General features: G+C 40.9%; 1 protein-coding gene across 2 annotated transcripts in view; it reads left to right on the forward strand.

Annotated features, from left to right (window-relative positions):
- DHRSX (dehydrogenase/reductase X-linked) overlaps positions 1–23,035 on the forward strand; it is a 164,482-nt gene that overhangs the window by 124,718 nt on the left and 16,729 nt on the right. For both annotated transcript variants that reach the window (XM_040661659.2, XM_046906088.1), the window contains exon 7: positions 11,308–11,515. In XM_040661659.2, coding sequence (XP_040517593.1) covers positions 11,308–11,515 — 208 coding nt within the window. The remainder of the gene's footprint in view (positions 1–11,307; positions 11,516–23,035) is intronic.

Consider the following 23,035-nt stretch of genomic DNA (forward strand, 5'->3'; position numbering starts at 1 on the left):
TGGTTCACGTCGCCTGTATATTTAGGAACAGTTAGTCACACTTTTTTCTGCTCTCTTTCCTCTGCTCTGTTACTATGAAAGGAGCTGACATTTTTTTTTTTTTTAACTCTCCAAGCTGGTACAGTCCCCAGATAATGTCTGTGCTTCTTCACTGTAACCTTAGTGTATGAGTCATGTCAGAGACAACTGAGATTGAAGTGATAGGAATTGCGAAAATCTCCAGCTGTCACATTTGTGTCCTAACTGGTGTAAAAACAGGGCAAAAAAAAACCAAAAACAAACCTGTGCAGGACCTGGAAGAATGCTGGGGAGATGAGGCAGTTCCAGTTAATATCCTCTTGCAAGGTGTTTCAGAGAAATTGTCACACACGGCATGGAAAATCTGTCCTGCAACGTGTCTGGAGGCTTCCTGTTCTTCAGTAGTGTCCGTTCTGTCATCTCTTCTTGAGCATACTTGATATTTGCTGGTGAATGAAGTTGCAATTAAGTTTGGGCAAAAAGATGAGGGTCTGTCCCATCGATATTGCAGGGATTTTGAAAATATTGTCCTCAGATAGCAACAAAAAATTGAAATCTCACATTATTTTTGAAAATATGAATCCATTTTTCAGGCCAAATAATGTTTTGTTTCCAGTTTCTCTGTAATTATCCCTAAATGTACACTGTCATTCACATTTTGAAGTATATCATTGATCAAACTGAAATTGCAAATCCTCAATTTCTAAGCCATTCTGTGAGAGTAAGGTATCTTCATGGTTTCAAATGCCGTTGGTTTGCATGTTTGCTTGTTTCTTAGCTTGGTTTGGTTTTAGTTTTGGTTTGCTTTTCTTCTTAAGAATGGTTTGATGAGTCAACATTTTTTATAACTGTTTTGATAACTTCCCATTTGGTTTTCCAACCTCCCATACCTTTTCATGACTGATCTATCACTAGTAGTTTCTTAATTCTCTGACTGGAAGACATTATGGAATGTAATATATCTTCAAATGAAACAAAAGCAAACACAAAGCTGACGTATTATAGTGGTAGCATGGTAGTACTCTTTACTTTCCAATTCTTTAATGATAAAGGAAAATTTGAAAGAAGAAGCGGGAGGGATTTTCAATATTACCCTTTTATTCATTAATCCATTGTATGCAGTACAGTTACATATAAAGAGCACTGTTACTGCACCGATGCTTAATAAAATGCTATGAAAACAACAGATATTGTAATCATAAAAGATTATTCTAGTCAAAAAGATAGATACATGTAATTTTAGATTTTATTTCATTTGGGAAATATATGTTTTTGTTTAAGTTGTATTGTTAAAGCAGCTGCCCCAGGATGACTTCTATTGCATATTCTTGCTCTATTTGCAAAATAAATCACATTCCCTTGAAAGAAACCAATACCAGCTACAGCACACTGCTGTATTCAGTTAGAAGTATCATTTCTTCTTCAGGTTTCCTACTTTTCATGCCTACAGTGAGGCAATAAGTACTCCAGTGCTTAATGCATCCACGGAAGTGTATTTCAGTCCTTCTTTGCACTATAAATGTGAAAGGATTTGCTGCTTTGCCAAACGATTCTTTGCTTTTGCAGCAGTTAGCATTAACTGCAAGAGTACTAGCGAAGGCTCACATCTCAAATACTATAAGTTAATTAAAAATAATAATTAAAAATAGGTACTAGATTAGAAGACTAGTTCTCTCATCGATGGAAAGATAAGAGTTTGAGTTCATGCACAGTAGATCTCTTCCTCATGTTGCAGATCATAGGTGGTTCCAATCCATTCCTGCAGCCGGTAATGAAGAAATATTTAACTTGAGATGTTAGCTTTGGAAAGCCTTATTTACATTTATTGGTATATTTTCATTCCATTTAATCAAAATACTTTTAAGGTTCATTGGTTCTTGAAGAACAATAATATTGTCTGACTACTATCACGCCAGACTTCAGTGTCTTCAGGGAAATTAAATGTAGCTACTTTATGTGTCAAAATGTTAAACTCCTTGTCTAAAAGGGATTAATGGTCTTAGCAATGCATTGTTAATAATGCTTAATGATTTAATAGGACAAAGTGTTTCTCAACTAGTTCAAAACTGTGACATGCTCAAAGATATTAGATGTATGGGTGTTCCTGCTATTCAACCTCTCCCTCTTCAGTGGGCTGAGCAGGCAAAAACTCTTCCGTGCAGCAGATAGGACAAGGATCTCATAGGCACATTGTTTTCCAGAACATCGGGACGGTTCACTGATAATGTGAAAGTTAATGGACTGCACCAGTGTGACAGAGAAGGCGAAAGGGAATTGCAGAGAGGACAGAGTGGAGACAGATTGTCACTCTTGAGAGGTGAAGGTTAGTTTAACATCTCCCTCTGAGCAAAACCACTGATGAAAGCGAAGTGAACCTTAAAAGCTTTGGAGGTCAGGTTCTGGGCAATTATTTCTTTTAGCATTCCTCTCTATTGCTCTAAATGCCACCATCCTCATAATACCTTTCCAGCAGTATTGTCCTTTGAGCTGCATGGTGTACCTGGGGAGGGTGGTACAACTGCCTGTGAACCCCCAGAATGATGTGTTAAGGGAACCAGACAAAATGCACAGTGTGCCACGCACACTTCTCGTCTGGGTTCACCTCTGCTGTTGCTGATGGTTCTTCAAGCACACATTTCTGATACCACCAAATGCATTAAAGATTACAAGGTGAAATAGGAGACAAAGACAGATTTCTGCCTCTGTAATTAAATATGATAATTCTTAAACTTTACTCTGCTCTCCATCCTAAGCCCTGTTCTTTCAGTGAAGCAGAACATTCTCCATCCAGAAGCAGCATAATTACTTGAATACATACATCTGTGCAGAAACACCAGTCTTTTGTTTAAAGAGTTTTCTTTAAAAAACATGGTTTCTATGAAAAAATATACTTCCTAAGTTAGATAAGGCATTGTCAAAGTCAAATATTGTAGCCCCCAGCAGTTTTAGCATTGCCAGAATGCCTTACAGTTGTCATAACTTTGCTGAGACTGGCTGCACACAGCACTGTCCCATCCACACAAGGAGATCGACTGATGTGCCTGCGGCTCGCAGTGTAGTGTAGGAGCTCTTAACAGTGATGCCAGCTGTAATACATCACTACAAAAATGTCCACATGGAAATAATGGGACTCCTGCTTGGCATCTTTTCTTTCATCGGCACAAAGTGGGGAGTCAGAGTCCGATATTGATTACAGAACTCTGTTCACGGTGTTCCAGAGTGATGGAACCAAAACCAGACAACTGCAAGGCAAGATGGCAGAGAAAGTGATGGCTGTCTATGTGTCTTGTGGAGCTTTGAGATAACCACTCCGTAGTGCTAGTTATGGGCCACTTTGGCCTACTAGTATGTTCCTAATTTCTTGCAGTTTGAGGAGAGATTTCTGTAGCTAAAGAAGCTTAAGGGGAAACCGAAATGACACAGTGAAAAAAAAGATGGTGGCACAGCAATCCTCACGTAGTGGAAAGAAGTGATTCACAGGCTGCTTTTAATGTATGCTGAAGTTCTCTTGGCTGAAGCCTTCCGTCTTGTGCCTTGCCATACCACGGGTGCAGAAAACTTCCACTTTTTCATCTCTTCCATACCTGTTGGCATTTCAGCTGCATTTCTTCTTTAACCTAGCTGTCTTCCAACAGAGGGGGAGACTTTTTGTGACAGTTTTTAACAAAGAGCTGACACCCTTTGTGAGGTTGTTTCTCACAATGTTTTAATTCATGCACTGGGTGCTGGTAAGTTTAACCTCTCTGAAGCTCTGCTATTCTTCTTGTCAGCACGTAAAAAACAAAATGTAAAAAGTAGAAGCTGCAAGATTGTTTCAACAAACAAAAAAAGAATTTTTAAGTTATTTTTGGGTGCCAGAGTTGATAATATATTGCTGGCCTAGGATTTCCCACACAGTATTGTCATCATCTTGGGGGTGAAAATGCATTTTGCTGAGTGCACATCCAAGCCACATTTCCCCTGGTAAGGCAAATCTGTCCTGCAGCGTGTCAAACGTTTGCACTTGCAGAACACATTCATCACTTTCCCAAGTCCAGAGTGGTGCAGTGGGTTCAGCCCATCGCAGAATGAAACTTTACATTATCTTCATATATGAACCAACAAGTTTAGTGCAGTATACCTAAAATCTGCTAGCTACATTTGGTACACTGTGCAGGATTTGAAATGTCAGCACTTTCGTATGCATAACCACGCTCTAGAATTCTCTTTCAATCCCAGAATGAAAAGCTGGTCTGCAGAAGACTACACCAACTTTAATATGATTTTATCAAAATAGAAATAAGATTTGGAATTAAGTTATTACTGGTCCATCTTTGAGCCCTACGTGCATTGTTGTAGAAGCAAAAAATCATAGGAAGACCCCTCACTACCTTCAACTTGAAAGCTCTGTTGCAGGAGAGCTGAAAATCTTTCTGCACAAGTGTGTACAGAAAGTGCCACAGAGCTCTTCTTGATATAAATCCAAGAGATAATGTTGAAAGATGTGTGACAATCTTCAATAACCTAAGATCCATGTTATCCAAGATACAGCATGAAAAGATATATGTCAGTGATATTTCCCGATCACACAAAAGAGGCACAAGGACACAGAACGTAGGTCTTGGAGCCTTGTTCTGTTTTCTGGCTGCAGCAATGCAACAACTTGCTTACTTCTATTTATTTATTCATTCGTTTGATGGGGATTTTTAATTGAATGAAGAGAAACCATTATGCTCAAATACCACTTCAGATATTAGCCAGTACTTAACACTGCATCTTATGAGCAGACTGTAGAAAAATGCTTCAGGAGGGGTAATTTATTTCATCCTTTAAAAAGCACTATTATTTCTGAGAGAATGGAATTGCAGTAATTACAACTTGAACTCATCATCAATATTTAAAATCAACAACAACAACAAAAAAACAAAATTAGCACCCATTATTCACAAACAGAAAAATTAGATTCTTTTAAATGTATTGATTCTGCTCAGACTTTGAGACGACCAGCCTCTAAGTCAATGCTTCATACATTTTAGCAGTGTGTTAAGCACAGAGGAGTGGAGCTGCACACAGCAAGGCAGTCAGTAGAGCAGGAGGGCTCTTACCTGCCTGCCATTAGGAGGAAGGATCAGCCAAATGGCAGTGATGTTTTGATTCCATCTGAATGATGGTAATGCCCAGAATGACAAGCTTCTGGTTGTTTTGCTATTTATAAATATTTGTATAATAAAGACCTTTCTTCAGTATACTCCTTCAAAGACAGTAGGTTAATTTATGTTCCCTCTGCATTTCCTACATGCTACACACAAGGAGCTGATCACTGAATGCTGCATATTCATACAGTGAAAGGCTGAAAGTTGGCAAGCATGGCTTTTTGAAAAAGATAACCTAGCTTCCATATTACTGCTCCTATTGAAATCTGGATGAAGCACAAAGCAGTAGTGGCTCGCTGCTAGGAGAGGGATCGCTCTGATTACTCTGTGGTCCAAAAAGGGAAAAGCCTCCCAAGCTGCCCTTCAAATGTGGGCAGTCCCTGGCTGTTTCAGTAATCCCACCATGACCAGCTAGGACATGAAGAGTTTGCTTTTCAGCTTGCATAGAACTGCTAATTATTTCATCTAATAGACTTGTCTTCTTCCATTCCAACATGTCCATCAGAGGTTCCTGGAGGCCCTAGTGCTTGAACCTATATTCACTCCAATTATAACTGCTAGTGGATTCAGCGGGAGTATGCTAAGGGGTAACTATAAGGTAGGTCACAGTAGCATCAATTGTTAACAGGACAACAGTGTACAAAACACAACTCTAACAAAATACAAGTAAGTAGAATAATAGAATCAGCAAGGTTGGAAAAGACCTCCAAGATCATCTTGTCCAACTTTCCACCTACCACCAGTATTTCCCCAGTAGGTATGTAAACATTTTCTATTTCAGTTCTATTTTATTAATGCATGTTTGTTTCTTTCAGTTTGCAAGATGTTGTTTTTTGGTAGTAATTGGGAAATTTCTCCAACTCTCTCTTTTCTCCATCTCTCTGTATTTTTCTTTTTTTTTTTTATATGAAGGGAAAATCACAGTTGATGAGGCTCAGCAAATATGTTCCTGGCATTAATATATATAGTACTGTCAGGAAGTCTGCTTACATCTATTAATTCATATTTAGGACTCAAGCTTTGGTTCGTTAGAGATAAAAAACTACTTACGATAACCAGAAAAGACATACCTGTATTCTGCACTATATTTCTATAGTTGCTTTCAAGTAAACTGCAAAATCTTTCAAAAACCTTCTGCTGCATTCCTCAGAGAAAGGAAATTTAAGACTGTAAGACTGTGAAAGCTTCATGAGTACTTAATAATAGTCTTTTATATTCTTGAGTAAGTAGTGGTGATGATATATTGCAAGATTAATACATAAATCATTAGGAGACTTAAGTCATTTTAATACATCAAGTCTGTGTTTTGCTTAATTCACTGATTCATCCTAAGGCACACATTGAAATTTTGTGTGGCCTTTCATTATAAGCCCCAGCATGTCACCCACATTTTGCATCACTTGTCTTCTAATGGAGCGCATTGCAGCCTGGTTGTTCTGCAGTTGGATCTTAACGCACTCTGCCCTCCAGGCGAATTAACACACGGGAAATTGGGGAGCGTGGTGACGGCTGAGGGGAACATGACACATGCAAGAGCAGTGTGGTGTGAGGGAGGTACAGGTCACACCACACTGCTAGCTGCAGCCAGGTTACACATAGCTGTGTGCTGCTCAGGGCAGCCACGGGTCCTCCAAGCCTATCGCTGAAGCAAGGTGCTCTGTGGAAGGGAAAAGATGCTGCATCTGTTCCCTTCCACATGTGTGCACAGTGCCAAAGCAGCTGTTAATGAGTGAGAAAAAGCAGAATGCAGCGTGGGAGCCTGTATGCAGTGGGCGTGAAGGCAGTGGCCTGTGCTAAGCAGCGGTTTTGCTTCCCCGTTTACTCAGTAGGGACCTTGAGTTGACTTCGTGTCCTTGACTAAACCTGGTATCTCTCGAGATGAATGGGAGACCTCTACAGCACACAGATTGACTACAGCAAGCCAAAAAAAGAAACCAGAGTAAGCCTGGCTGCCAAGGGAAGTGCTAAACATGGATCTGGTTTTCGGAACTGGAGAGCAGCAGAGTCCATGCTTAAATATCTCATTAGCCACTGCAGGCTCCAGTTTGAAATCTGGCTTCTCATTACTTTTTACAAGTACATTGACCCAGCATGCTAGGGAGACTGCTTCTGGAGACAGTACCATGGGGATGAGCAGTAAAATCAGCTTCTGGTGGAAATAAAGAATAAAATCAGCACAGCACAAGGCATTCTCTCACTCCACAACTTAATACTTATTTATTTTGTTTTGGCAGAAATGCAAACCAATCCCTTTCTCCTCTTCTCTCAAATGTTTTGCAATGATAAACTTTTCAGCCTACGTTGCAAAAAATTCTTAAGCCACAAATAATAACTTCTGTTAAAAACCGACCCACCAGAAAACGCATAGCCTGCCTTATCCCAATTCTTCATTCATCACTATGGAATTGATGATGAATTATTATTTTAAAAGGAAGAAGAAGGTCTTGTGCATTGCTTCTCTCTTGGCTAGATTTCAAAGCAACTAATTACATTCTGTCTGCCTTAGCTCTTCCTATGGTTTTCCATTAAATGAGTTGGGCATTGTCCTATTTTATCTGCATCAACGTGGCAAAATGCTGCAGGGCAGCAACTCCAAGGGAAGACTGTGTTCTGCTGTGGGAAGAGTGGTCCGCAGACAGCTCTGCTCACACAAGTGGGTGGGCATGAGGTCTTCCAGGTTCTCAATTCCAGACAAAGCTACTAGTCTTCTTACACAGACAGTGATAGTACAAGGGGGAATGGCTTTGAACTAAAAGAGGGTAGATTTAGGTTTGGTGTTAGGAAGAAATTCTTCACTTTTGAGAGTGTTGAGGCGCTGGCACAGCTGCCCAGAGAAGCTGTGCTGCCCCATCCCTGGAGGTGCTCAAGGCCAGGCTGGATGGGGCCCTGGGCAGCCTGAGCTGGTGGGGAGCAGCCCTGTCCACGGCAGGGGTTGAGGCTGGGTGGGCTCTGAGCTCCTTTCCAACCCAAACCATTCTGTGATTCTATGACTGTATGATTTTACCTGTCTGGCCATCCAGCGCTGCAAAGCAGTGGAACCCTGTGTCCTCAGGAGTTCCAGCATCACCCAGTATCCCTTGGGCACTGGTGTGCCAGTGCAGTCTGCTGGTAAGCTGCCTCCTGCTGTGCCTCAGTTGGCTTCTCATAAAAACCTTTATTTCAGAGGGCCTTTATAGCCTTCAGAATAGGAAAGCAATGCAGAAATGCACAGTGTCAACACTATTATTTTGTTTAATAGACAATTATAATATCATTCAGTGTAGAAAATGTACATAGAGAACATGAAGCACCAAGAGAGACTACTTGTAGATTCTTGGAGTTTAAATCAAGATTATTCCATGCACGGACTACATGTATGTGCATGAGAGATGCAATTATGGTACAGGTACAGGAGCATATTCCTTTCTCTTTTTCTGACTCATGAAGTCGAGACTAAATGTAATGAAGTCAAGTGAGCAGCATTGATTTTTTCTCCCAACATGATGTTTTATCTACGTGAACCTAGTAAGACGGAGTCTCACGAACAAAACAGTTGTTCAGTGTAAGTACAACAAAAACAGCCAGTTATGTGCCACAGGTTATTTCTCTGTCTTGAATAGTCCTGTGGTGCCAGATTCCTGGAAAGCCAAGAGCACGCACACACACTGGGGAAATGGAAAGATAGCTGGTAAACACTGTAGGAGTTCTGTCAAAGTGTCTGCTCTTAATATCCAACTTTATGTCCTTTCTATCTATAGTATGGTACGGAAGTCTGATTTCTTGCTGCCTTGCAAATCATTTGCATCTCTGCTCTGGGATATAAAAGGCTTCTATCCTGATTGCATAGCTTTTTATATCTTCTGAGCACTCGTGTTTCTCTGACATAGTTATCTATGCAAAGTGCAAGGCTTTTGAGGATCCGGCCCTTGTAGCTTGTGCTTCATTGCCACGAAGTAAGAAAAACAGCGGTGGCACAAAATGTGGGAACGTGAAGTCATGGGGACTGCTTTCTGAAGGTTACTGACAGCCAGGTGCAACCCAGGTAGAACAAGTCCAAGCAGTCTCGGCCCTGCTTACCTATGAGCTGCTGGGCAAGATTGCTCTATCTTGATATAGGAGCTTGTCCGGTGACCTGGCTTGGGGTTTGCCTTCATTCTGATGGCAGCTGCTGCCAGTTGGCTGCCGGAGGCAGCTGCAGCTGAGAGGGTTTCCCATGGGGAGTGTGAGACTTGCCCTGTTATGCTGCATGAGGCGTAGGTGGTGGCAGAGATCTGGCCCTTTGGGTTACAGGAGCTGAAATATGCATGAGAGGGGTGACTTTTTGAGTATCTCAGATCAGAGCATGGACATTTCTGAATTTAAAAGGTAACTGCAATTTCCTGACTAATGCCGAGTCACTTTTACGTATATTTGTGCAGTGACTGTTCTTTATTCCTAAAATAGCCCATTTTTCCCCAAGGCACAGGTGATATCTTTGTAACGATGGAGCTGCACTACCCAGCTCCACACAGCTGGGGCAGTTCATTGGTGCGAGGGCTGGCCATGATCAGCTGTCTGTTTTCATCCTCTCTCAAATTACATAATGCTTTTGTGGCCTGCTGGTGTTTTGCTTCGAAAAGAATAGACTAGGAAAAAAAAAAAAGCCAAAAAAATAAATAAAAAAGCAGGATGCACTTGAAGTTCAGCACTGTTGTCTTTTACTTCCTGCAGCTGAGCTGTAAGATTTACCACTGTGTCTCACAGTTTCCGAATCCATTAAGACAGCCTAACAGTTAAATTGCTTCTTAGCTCTGCAGAGTCAACCTGTTAGCAAGCATGCAGTGGCTTCTGTGAGGTGTACAGGATATTCTGAATTTGATGTTAAACAAGAATGAGGTAACCAAAAAAAAAAAAACCCCAAACAAACAAACAAACAAACAAAAAGCCAGGATGAATTTGCTATTAATTCAAAATGAAAACTGTGCATGTAATATCACAGAAAACAGCAGCAGTAACAGGGACAATAGCAGCAGCATTGCTGGTGTCCAGGGTTCTGCAGAACAGGGGGGGATGGGCAAAGGGATAGGGATGGAAATGGGCATGGGGATGGGGATGAGGATGGAGCCTGTTGCTGTTTTGCTGCCCCCAGGAGACTGCTGCTTTAGGCACCTGCCTGCTTTACCTATGGGCTGAATGTAATGTTAGGAACTACCTCTGGTTCTGACAAGCACACATGCACAAAATTAGGCTAAATGAAAGGCTCGTTGTAATTTTGAGAGGGAACTGTCAATGCACAGGAATTTGTGGGAGTGATGATGAGGCCCCTATCAGGAGGAGTGTTTTAAGTGACATACCTGCTAATTTGCCTGGATCTAGCCTGCTTATTTTAAAAAATATTGCTGTCTGCATGAAGTGGAACCCATCTAATCGGTGGTTCTTGAAAAGTTGGACTTGAAAGAGAGGCAGATTCAGCATCCAGATCATAAACACACAGGAGGCTCAGCAGGTGGTTTTGCCCTAACTCCTAGTGTTTGTGTGCCTTCGCTGTACCTTGTCTGGCAGAGTGAGGCAGCCACCTTTGCTCTAAGGGCTGTGTATGACATAACTCTGGTTGTGCTGACAGCCACTCTCCTTGCCCCATCTTTATATCCATCTCTAGCTGTAAGCTGCCAGGACAAGTGCAACCACTGCCTTAATCATCTGTGCTGTGCCCAACATGGGAGCCTTAATCAGAAGCTAGCAGGTCATGCTGTAACACAAATAAAAATAGCCAGAAGCAGTACGATGGGGACTTATTTACTGGTGGGAATATGGTGTGTGTGTGTGTGTAGGAACAATGTGGTATGGAATGGGAGGGTACGTGAGGGCCTCCAGGTGGTGGTGTTCTGCAGATTGGCACCTCAGTACTTACTGATAAATTGCACTGGCACAGCAGTTCTGGCAGGTACTGTGTAAATTTGTATTATTTTTTTTCATAAATCAGACTTGGTATCTTATGGAATAACCATTGGAATTGCAGCAAACAGCACTCCTGCTATTGATAAGCTCTTTCTTGTGAAAGAAGACTCAGTGTAAAGCTGTTTATTTGCTGGATATTGCCCAATACAGTATGTTGGATGTTTGTCCAGTTCTGTTTTCTTCCTGATTCTTTCCTTTTCATGTGCATATCCCACCCTCTTTCTTCTTCTCTCATATACAGATGTTCGTATTCACCCCATGGAGCCTATGCCCAAAGCAAACTTGCCCTTGTGTTATTTACCTATCGACTACAGCATCTTCTGACTGCAAATGGAAGCCATGTGACTGCTAATGTAGTAGACCCTGGAGTAGTGAATACTGAGCTCTACAAGCATGTCTTTTGGGTTGTAAAAGTGTTCAAATGGATGACTGCCTGGCTACTTTTCAAGGTATGCATTTACTTTTTTTTTCCCCATCGTTTTGTTGCCATATCTCTACGTTGTGAATGCTGCAGTCAGCATGGAGCTGAATATGTTTCACAGTGTGTTATAACATTATATTTATTGTGCTCTTCTGCACTGATGAGACGTAACATTGACAAAGACAAGCCTTGCCCAGAACAAATGCTTATGTGGAAACAGAGCTCCCAGTGAGAGGAGTCATATCCCTTTGTCTGTAGCTCTGCCCATGCACTGACTCTCTCCACTGATCTGTCCCTGTTGCTGCATGCATGGTAACAAAACTGCATTCTAACGCAGAGCCAGAATATGCAAAGTGTTCCAAGGAAATACCTCGCACATCTTGTTATGAGAAGCAGGCACGATCTGGCACGATCTGCATGTACGCCACATGTTACAGAGAAAAGGGCACAGGAAAGAAGGAAGCTGTACAAATGCAAAAACTGTTGGTGGGAATTGGATGTACTCTGTGGTGGGCATTTGTGCTGAGGAATATGGAACAGTGTTCATGTAGGTCTTCCATCCTAAAATGTATTTGTAATGGCATATGACTTTCTGCCATCTATTCCTGATCCACACTAGAAAACTGAACATTGTTTATAAAACTCATCCAAAAAGTGGGGCAAACTCACTTAAGGTTAACTTCAAATAACGTTTTGTAGCGGTATAAGTAGATCAATCTGAAATCAGTTTAGCTGCACAGGTGCACTGTTCTGATGTGAAAAAGCCTTAGAAGGGCTTTTGCTGAGAAAACGTACTCTTTCAGAACACAGTTTTGGATTAAGTGAATGGAAACTGATTCCATTAGAGCGAATTAAATATCCTAATTAGAATCAAGTATTTTAGATCAAGGGGCATGTTCCACAAAGCAAATTAATTTTAAACTTTGATATGGAAATGTCACTAGCTTTAATTTCAGAAATGAAACTGGAGGGTGGAAGAGTGGCTGTAAAATAAGATGCAAACAAGCCCATATTTAAAAAAAAAACAACGAATAGTATCTTCTGAGAACACCTTGAAGATTGCAATAAAATTGTAATAGGAATGCTCATAGTGTGTAGTGCATTCTTAAAGAAACAGAATACAGCATTGCCAAAATGTGTATGTTAAACTTGTTTTGCCTCTTGTGAGCGCCATTTTAAAGAGCAGTCTCTAGTAGTGGTGAAGTCAGTCCGATTAAAAACCAACACTTTGCTAATGTTTTGATGGTGCGCAGCATTTACTGGAGAGCCACAAAATTCTGTCAAAACCCTCTGTGTCTGAGGGTGAGAATTGAATCTCTTGTTTACAGCATTTAAGTCCATTTGCTTTTATTGATGTGCCAAGGGAGACATTTTTGTATTATACTGACCGTGTTTAGAAACTAAATGGGGTGTCACTGAACACATAAAACAAGAATAGATTTATCACAAGAAGGAGTCAAGTACTTAGAGCTGTAATAGTAATGCTGACTGTAGTTCCTGATCATTTTGTATTTTTTTATGTGTGATACCAGTCAGAAGGAATACTGCATTGCAGTGGGTGAAGGACAGATATACTGACTTGAGTGGAAGCACTACATGTGTACTGCCTGAAAATCAAATGCATCAACTGGTGGGTTGGGTTTTTTGTTGGTGGTGGTGGTTTTTTTTTTTTTTTTTTTTTTTTGAGTCAGGATGTGTATCCTGAAGGCTTCAGTTATGGAGGCTGAGATCTTCATATTTCTATATAAAACTTGTTCTGTTTTTCCTGTATGTCTAAGGGGAGAAAGAGGGAAACTTCTACTGGCACTCTTCTCTATTACCGTTTTACTCCCTCAGGCTTTGGACTTACAGCTCTAACTTCTACTCTTCTTGCTTAAGATGTGTTTATGTGCTCAGGATTTACAATGTTCTCCGTAAGTGCGTGGTGTCCAATGTTCTCGCTTTTGCAAACAGGCGTTCAGGTGTCTTCTGTTGGTCTCACGCAGTAGGGTAAATTTGCCTTGAGAAAAGTAAGAAAGTGATTATTGGAAAATTCAGCTGTCTGATAATGCTAGCTGTGAGTAGGTGTGTTACAGGTTTCTTCTCCCTGGAATTTCATTCCCAAATGCACTTATATAAGTATTCCTTCTAGGATTACGGCTGCAACGCAGTGAAAATGAGCTGATGTCTCTTTAATCATATTGGCTAAACCAACTGTTATCACCCTGAAGTATTCCAAAGTGGTTTCTAAATGTGCACAGGAAATTGCTTCACCTGCTGCAACCTGGCACTCTTGACAGTAAACATAGCCCAGATCACTCTGGTGAGGAAATGCATCATGGATTTATCATATCACATTCTCCCAAGAGAGAGTCAACATGTTGTTTGATTTCATTCCAAATTGTGTCAGAGCCTCCACTACCTTTAAATCTGTTTCTTCCGACACTTCGGTCCCTGTGGCATTCAAGTATAATACTTCTTAGGGATTACAGCACGGCCCCAACTCTCATCATGTTATTTGTTGGTGAGATGGCTCGGTGTGGCAGGGAGGGCTGTTGGCTCAACAGCATCCACCTCAGAGCTGCCTCGAGATATTTAGATACCTAAGCAAATAAACCTACAGCTTTGCAAATAGGCCACGATACGTACATGTGACTTGCTCAAAGTATTAACAGCTTAGGTTTCTCAGGACTTCAAAACATTGTCTTCTGCTCTTCATAACAGCTCAGAAAAAACTTTTGCCAAATGTGTTTGTTGGTTTTTGTTTAGTTGTTGTTTTGTTCTGTTCTTTTGCCCTGACAAACTGGAAGGAGAAGCACCCTGTAGAAATCCAATAGGCCAAGATACAGGTGCTGGTGGCTGTCATAAAAATTGCAAAGCTATCACTTGCCTGTTAGAAGTGGTGGCACCACTCTTCCTCAGGAAAGTGATGGTGATACTTGTTTTCTAAAATTCCACTTTGAAAACATTTTTTTTCTACATTTTTAATTAAAGGGCATTGCGCTCATTGCATGCAAGAGAGAAATTATGTTTATTCTTCAAAAAGTAAATTGATTTCTACCCCATGACTGCTCAGTGAATAGAAGCTGACGAGCTGTCATGAGTCTCTGTAGAGTACAGTGAAATATGTTATCCCTTAGGATTTTTTAACATAAAGTGATCTCCTTTTTGATGAGGTAGCATCTAAACTTGTAAACAATAACTAATTAATAAGATAATAATAGACCGAAAAAAGACATTCATCAGGCATCAAAGTGAAATGTAGCCAGCTGTGCAACACACCAATTTTAGTGATGAGTAGTGTGCAAACTGGACGCCTGGAAGGTATAATTTCCTTCTCAGATATCTGTTCAGCTATAGATGCTGAATATTCATTCTTAAGCCAGATGACCTCTGCTTGTGATACAATTAAAATGCCTTAGAAAATAAAGAAAAAAAAAAAGTTGACTGCCATTAATGTCCACTGTTAGGAACTGTTTTACGACTTAAGACTTCGTAATGCCATTGATGGAGAAACATTTCTTGCATAGCAGTATTGTAAACTCCAAAACATTCTTTATGACACACTTGGTGAAAGTGCTGTTATCAAATATATTGAGTCCCTTCAACTCCCTCAGATCGGTATTTAGAAAGCATCGTGGAAGGAAGATATCAGGTCTTGTCTCAGCTGTCATTTACAAAGATGTAGAGCCATATGAGTGACTATTGACTGACAAACTGAAAATGAGTTAGATGAGTGACCCGCCAGCCTGTAAAAGAGAAGGGAAAGGCAGAATCAAGGATACAGGCTAGAAATCAAGCAGTATAAACCAGCTCCTTTCTTTCATCTGTCAAAATAAGCTTGCGTGTGATTTTTCCCATAACATTTTTAAAAAAATATTTTCAATCTCCTGCTAGAGAACAGGATCTAAAGAACCCGAATTCATCATTCGTGCCAGATGACATAGTCATGCAGGTCTTATTGCAGCATTTCTTATCCAGACTGTCCCTTTGGCACTCTGAATGTACAAAATTCATTTCATCTTCTTCCCTGAGGTGTCAGAAGACAAACGCATCACCACACAATAACACCAGCTCTACAAAACTAGAATAATTAAATTCTGCAGCTGAAAGCAGCCATTCATCAGCACCAGCATCTTTAGTCCATGTGAGTGTGTGGCCGTCATGTAAAGGTAGTCTAGAAGTTTCTCAGAAAATGAAAACTCCTTGCATAAATGTGTTAATTGTGGTTAATTTTTACAATAGGCTTTGCAGATCAAAAGTGGGATTCTGATCAGACTCAGAGAGATGGAAACAGACCACATTACTGCAGTACTTAAAAAACAGGTTCAATTTTTGTACATTACATTCAGGGATTTAAGCTTCAGGCCTTTCATGCCTTGTCAGAGCCATAGGACTTCTTTTCCGTTTAGTAAATATTTGATTGTCTGTACAACCATAGAACAGTTAGTTTTAGGGGGAAAGATTGAGAGGCTGATGTGAAAAGGAAAATGAGCAGTCTGCCTTTGAGCTACCAAATCCTGGTGATCTGGGTATTCTTCTTAGATGTGAATGCCTGGACATGGGTAGGTACCCAGTTACTGCTATTTACGGTATATGTAGATGCTTTATTTATACTAACTATTAAATTAGAAGGCTTAGGAGCACAGAGTGCTTGCTGTCCTAATTAGTGTTAGACCCTTCTAAAGTAGACTGACTGTAAGTGCACACCTGCATAGCGTTTGAGCCTGTTTCCCACTGGGCCTGTGGTTCTCCTGTGTGTCCCATGTGTATTCTCAGGTCAAAGTAGCTGGAACATTTAATGAGGCATACTGAGAATTGCCATGGGGTGCTTTGACATGAAAGTGAATGATTTGTGTTGCATGTCTTGTTGTGTGGCTTGCGAATGGGTAAGGGAGCTGTACAAGGGAGCACAAAACTGGTGGTATTGTGCTGGAGAACTTCCGAGGAAGTCAAGGCTAGCGAAGTTGTTTATACGACCTATTTGGAGCAACTGCTGGAGTGATCTATCCCCAAACCACACCCAGCTTCCTTTTGGAGGAAGCTGGTTAGAACAGGCTGAAACAGAGCCATGGAGCCAACTAAAAATAAAGCAGTAAGCACAGAGATCCATCTCGAGGCCTCTCCCACAATTTTAGTCATTTGGTTAAATAGAAAAAATAATCCTTTTTGATTTTTTTTTTTCCCTAACAGTTGGAATTTGGAAGACTATCTTCCATCTTTCAAATGTTCACAGGACAAGAAAACTATTTCCACAGCTAATCCTGCCTGCAGGACTGACTCTATTTTGTTTGCGAAATGTTCTAAAGAAACACAGGATAAACCTACACCATACAGTGTGTAAAAATCTAGACTTGCACTATGTAAAATTGTTTTGGAGTGAAATAAGTAAAATTTTATAACCGATTTTACCAGCAGGTAAGAAGTACACTGAAAAAGACCATTTATATTGAGTGAGAAAGTGTTTATTCCTATCTCCTGTGTGGTAAGGGACCGCTGATTTAACTTGACAACTCAGGCAGATTCTTTCATTCTGTCTGAAAATAATTCAGTTTGTGTCCAGGTGTTTAGAAAATACTTTCTTGATTGCTCAATGGGAAAGCAGTAAGTAAGCAGTTAATTTGTGGAAAAAAAAGTGAGCCCACCCAGTGCTAGTGCATCAGCACATACTGTGTTGTAATCTGTAACTTACAGATGTCCAACCCTTAGGCTGCGTGGGCCACGGTGAGTGAAAAGGAACTGTCAGGGGCCACATCTACGAAGGTTGCTCCAAAAGTAATGTCTCCTAATTATTTCCATGGCAAATACAACAGATAAAAAGAGCACAATAACATTGTTTAATAGAGCAGGTTCTCAGCCAGAAAACACTTTGGCAACACAGTCGCCACCATTAGCTGTTCATTTTCACCAGTGATGAACAAGAGCCTGTATGCTGCTCTTGTAACAGTCTGCTCCAATGGAGATGACCTGCTGTCACCATTGCTGAAACGCACCACCCACTGCCTCACTGTACTCACATTCACTGATTGGACTCCAGAAACATTAAGCAAGCGTCAGTGGGTGTCACATTTTCTGCATGGAGGAATGCAATTCCACACCTTTCCTTCATCTAAACTTCCATGTCAGATGCCACTGTGTCAGACTGCCCCTCTGCTGCCATCTGTCACACAGCAATGACATGTAATAGAATACTGGTGGAAAGGTTCAGCCTCTGCTGCCATACCACCAAGATCCACCTCCGATGTTGTGGGCCAATATTATACAACAGGAGGCATTATTTTTGGAGCAGCACTTATAAAATATATAATAGAGTTAATGTATGTAAATAATAAAACATATTTTTATTTGTAATGTTTTTTATTAAAACACACACACACACAAAAACCCAAAATCGTAAGTTCATAAACACTGAGTTAAGAAGAAGGACCACTGGCTTGACATGGAAAATCCTGCCACTGCTGGTGCAAGTGAGCAGCAGTTTGGAAATAACAGATCAATAAAACAAGGAGATGGAGAGGAAGAGGTTGTGGGAGTGCATATTCACATAGATACACACACAGAGAGCTTACCACCAGGTGTGGCATGCATTATAGATCAATTAGTATCTGTCTGGGGGTGATCTGCCTGAATTCCTTACTGTATATTACTGTTTGTTAGTAATGGATCTGTAAAAAAAAATAATTCTGATAAAAATTTATACTGCAGAGCCCTATCAGCTTAAGTCCCTACGTACTACAAAAGAAAGAATCTTAGGAGTGTTTTGGAGGTTGGAGTTTTACAGCCTCTCTTCTCCCACTCTCCAAACATGGCATTCCTTAATTAATCAGTAATCCAAGGAGACTGATAAAATCTTTCAGTGTAAAGTACAGAAATTTCTATGAACAACACAGACACAGTTTCTAGTGCTTATCCTGAGCTTTCAAAAATTGGCAGAACATGCAGAGTTCTGCCAAGAAGCTGCAGACATAGCCTTTTCCCATGGATTAAGGTGGCCTGGAAGCCACCTCTGACAGAACCTGGAGTTGATGAATGTCTGCAATATCATAGCTGCCCGTATCATCAGGACTCTTCATCCAGTAGTCTCCATACAGATAGTGGAGTCACTTCTAATATTGGATCTGTTTTATCCTTAGATAAAGGGTACCCTACAGTTGGACAGATGAGTCAAGTCTTTTGAGTGCCTCTTTGTTCCTGTGAGCTACAAAGGGCCCCTTTGGTGACTAGCTCAGTTGTAGACATCTCTGCTGTATAACGTCATTGAAAGTCATTAATTTAATTGAGATGACTCCCATCCCAAGACACAGGACATTAAATCTGTCATACTTGAAAAACCAGAGGTTCTTTTAAAGAACTGAAGACAGTGCATGTTTGGCTGCGCACAGAAGAGAGTAGGAACTGGAAAGGTGTGTTCACATATTCGGACAAGAAATAATTTGAAGGCACACTGTTTTTTCAAATGGCAACACCTAGGTGTTCGGAATATTAGACAGTTTGCTATACTAATGATAAGTGTATTCATGGGTAGCCATAGATAAGGTAATCCGAGTTGCTTATGAAATGCATTTCTCAAATATGTTTATGATCCATCTTGTGCTTCCACTATCACATACATAATGCTGTACATTTAAATGGGCAGTTATATATGTTTCCAGTATGCATTTATAATAGTGTCATGTGCATAACGAGAGATTTAAGAGAGAGAACCATGAAAAGCAAACAGCATCAACCATTTGAAAAAGATCTGGAAATAGTGATTTTTTTTATTTTTTTAATAACCAGATCATCCAGCATCCAATTTTGAATTTTGAAAAGTTTCAACTCAAAGATTGCTTGAATAACTCTGACTTTAATAAAGATTTTGTAAAGATAGCATTTGTAATTGCCATCTCCAAACATTTATGTTTGCTATTTTAGAAAGAGCCCTGAGACACTGCAAGATACAGTTCGCGTGGCTCATTTTATTATGATTATGTTCTCAGTTAAATGTTTGGGATGTTGGGCATTTTAATGGGTAAAACTGAAAAAACTGCATTCCTGCAGCCAGCAGCAGCATGCCGAGGCTGCATGTATCCTGGGAATGGAGAGCAGCACTGACTGACTTATTCAATAGTTTTGCCTGCCAAGCTCTTGGGATGCAAAATGCAGTCTTCCAAAACGTCTGCCACTTGTCTCAGACTATCCTGAGATGATTAAAAATGTAGAGAGAGAAAAGCTGTCCCATTGTTTTTGGAGCTCAGTGTTGAAAACAAAATTAGACACTGTGAACATTTTGACGAGTGGAGTTGGTCTAAAAATGAACATAAAAAGGGCACCATGGAGCAGCATGTTTTTTTTTTTTTTCAAGGTTGTGCATCATGCAGGTGCAAAGGGTAATTTTATCACTACCCAACCTTTGAATTTAACTTGCTTATTTCTCAGAGGGGAGTTCAGTTGTCTCCACTCTCGTGCATCATGACCAGTGAAAAAAACCCCATCATGAAATAATTCCCATTTTCCTTTGCATGTAAGTTGATGACTTCCAGGACAATTTTGGTACTTCATAAAATCAAATAATGGCCTGGGTTGAAAAGGACCACAATGATTGAGTTTCAACCCCCCTGCTATGTGCAGGGTTGCCAACCACCAGACCAGGCTGCCCTGAGCCACATCCAGCCTGGCCTTGAATGCCTCCAGGGACGGGGCATCCACATCCTGCTTGGGCAACCTGTTCCAGGGTGTCACCAGGCTCTGAGTGAAAAACTTCCTTCTAATATCTAACCTAAACCTCCCCTGTCTCATTTTAAAACCATTCTCCCTTGTCCTATCACTAACAACCCATGCAGACAGTTGTTCCCCTTCCTGTTTATGTGCTCCCTTCAAGTACAGGAAGGCCACAATGAGGTCTCCCAGGTGCCTTCTCTTCTCCAAGCTAAACAAGCCCCGTTCCTTCAACCTTTCCTCAGAGGAGAGGTGCTCCAGCCCTCTGATCATCTTAGTGGCCCTCCTCTGGACCCGCTCCAAGAGCTCCATGTCCTTCCTGTACTGGGGGCCCCAGGCCTGGACACAGTACTCCAGATGGGGCCTCACAAGAGCCGAGTAGAGGGGGAAAACTTCATCAGTGGCTTTGCACAAGTGAACCACTAAACAAGTAAATGATGCCCAAACCTAAAAGCATGCAGGTCTCATTCTTGTTGTGTGTTCTTGTAGCAGAGATTATCTGATCAGGCTTTACATCCTCTGTACGGAGGACCGTCCTTACGTGAAGTATTTCACATGTCCATTCCTACTCCTTAGGGGTTCTCCTTGATCTTGGGCTGGCCTTCTATATTTCTTGCTTGGCTTGGGCTTGCGGCACGTGTGTCCTATTTTATCTGCCTATTATATAGAGAAGTGGATTAAGGCTGGCATAGATTCACTGAACCCTAATCCCTTTAGAGGGCCTGCAGGTCTCTAGAGGCAGTCAGTACTTCAAATGTTGATACTGCTAGATTCAGCTGGTATTGCTTGAAATCCATTCAGAAAGTGGATCTGGAAGTCAGAAAGCAGAGTTTTACATAGTCTTTTGTTTTTATAAATGCAATTTCTCTGTTAATAGTATTTTATGTACATTCAACACTTAGTACCTTGGCTGTAGAACTTCTCCAGAGTTTCCACTCGCTCTACACAGCACTGGGTCAAAAGCAGATTGCCAGTGAGTCATCTATTTCCAGCTTGTTGAAAAAGGGATACAATATAAAATGTGTTTGTGCTAAAGTACCTGGATTTGTCATCTCCAGGTCACTACACAGCAGTTTACTGAGAGGAGCCAGGAGAACTGCAAAGCACCTCCAGCACTCAGAAGCAGCACCAGCACATGTGATTTGCAATCTGTCCCATGCTCTCTCTGAGGGAGAGGTTCTTTATTGTTCTGGTCAAGAAAGCTGTGTGTACTGTTAAAAAATAAGTTAGCCTATCCAAAGTAAACAGAGCAGTAGAGATAGTTGGCATAGTTACTCTGTTAATCTCTGCTGGGGTGGCAGCAGGTAATGGGTAACACTTCTGGAGAGGCCATGGCTTCCCTGCGTTTCTGCCAGCAGATTAAGGCCATGGTCTTGTGCCTTCCTGGCCTGTGGTCTGCACCTGAGAGATAAAGAAGTTTGGGATGGCTTGTAGCCCAGGTGGAAGTAAGTTGAGGAGCTCCAGCTGGCAATAGGAAGCAGGGATTTCATGCCAAGGAGTTGCATTCGTAAAACAGCCAGAGCAGAGAGCTTTGCTTGGGATTTTGTCGGAGGAGAAGAAAGAGGAATTCATAGAATCATAGAATTGCCTTGGTTGAAAAGGACCACAATGATCACCTAGTTTCTACCCCCCTGCTATGTGCAGGGTCGCCAACCACTAGACCAGGCTGTCCAGAGCCACATCCAGCCTGGCCTTGAATGCCTCCAGGGATGGGGCATCCACATCCTCCTTGGGCAACTTGTTCCAGTGTGTCACCACCCTCTGAGTGAAAAACTTCTTCTGATATCTAACCTAAACCTCCCCTGTCTCAATTTAAAACCATTCCCCCTTGTTCTATCACTATCTACCCTTGTAAACAGATGTTCTCCTTCCTGTTTATATGCTCCCTTCAAGTACTGAATTCTTATATCCCTTTTTGATAATGGCAAATTTGCCTCATCTGCACTGGTGTTTTCACTACTACTTGACTTTTTTTTTTTCTCGTGAAAGAGTTAGACTGTGCATTTAAAAATTTGGAAAAAAAAGGAGCTGACTTATTTTTAGTTTTTATTGATTTTTAAAACCCTGATGTGGTAGTTGAGATGGGCAAAGCTGGGCTCATGGGCTGGAACCCATTTCTTCAAATGACAGCAACAGTCCAGCTGCAAATTGCTGATCATGGATGCATTATGATAGCTAAAACTTGTTAATGCTCCAAATTACTGAGTTAAATCTTTGCCCTCTGATCTGGGTGCCTAGCTTTAAAAATAAATCCTTTGGATTATACAAAAAATTTGAACTGTCAAGAAATAAATGGTGTGGTGAACTGAAACATAGGTCTCTTAAACTATCCTAAATTTAGCTGTGTTTCAGTAATCTCTCATTCACTTTTCATTGCTGTCAGCAGCCTGCAAGGTTTCTCTTATGTTGATGATGGAAATGTCTGCCTGTGAATCATGCCGCTGCGATTATGGTTTTTTGCCACTTCAAGGAATTAGCAAACAGTGCATAGTTTCTCTGGTAAAGAACACCGCATTCCTGGATCATTTCTACCAAGAGGCACTTCTTCATGCAAATGTCTTTCTTGCATTAAAAACTCCTTATTTTTATGTGTGGTAGGTGAAAGGTATTTCTGTTAAGCAAGTGCATATGAACTTCTTGGGTTTTTTTCCTTATTTCACTTTCAGCACCTATTTCTGTAAAACTTCTACTGATTAACAGGTAGGTATTATCAGGTTTTTGCTAGTATTTTCTTATTTCAGTTACGTACTGCCTTCATCGCAGTAAAACAGATGTACCTAAATTGTGAGAGCCTGGCATAGCTTTAGTTTTTTGGAGTCCCTTTGCTAAAATCTTTGGAGACCAGATAATTGCCTTGTTAAAATACCAGCTG

The sequence above is a fragment of the Gallus gallus genome, chromosome 1 (genome assembly GCF_016699485.2).
Source record: "Gallus gallus isolate bGalGal1 chromosome 1, bGalGal1.mat.broiler.GRCg7b, whole genome shotgun sequence".
Classification (NCBI taxonomy): domain Eukaryota; kingdom Metazoa; phylum Chordata; class Aves; order Galliformes; family Phasianidae; genus Gallus; species Gallus gallus.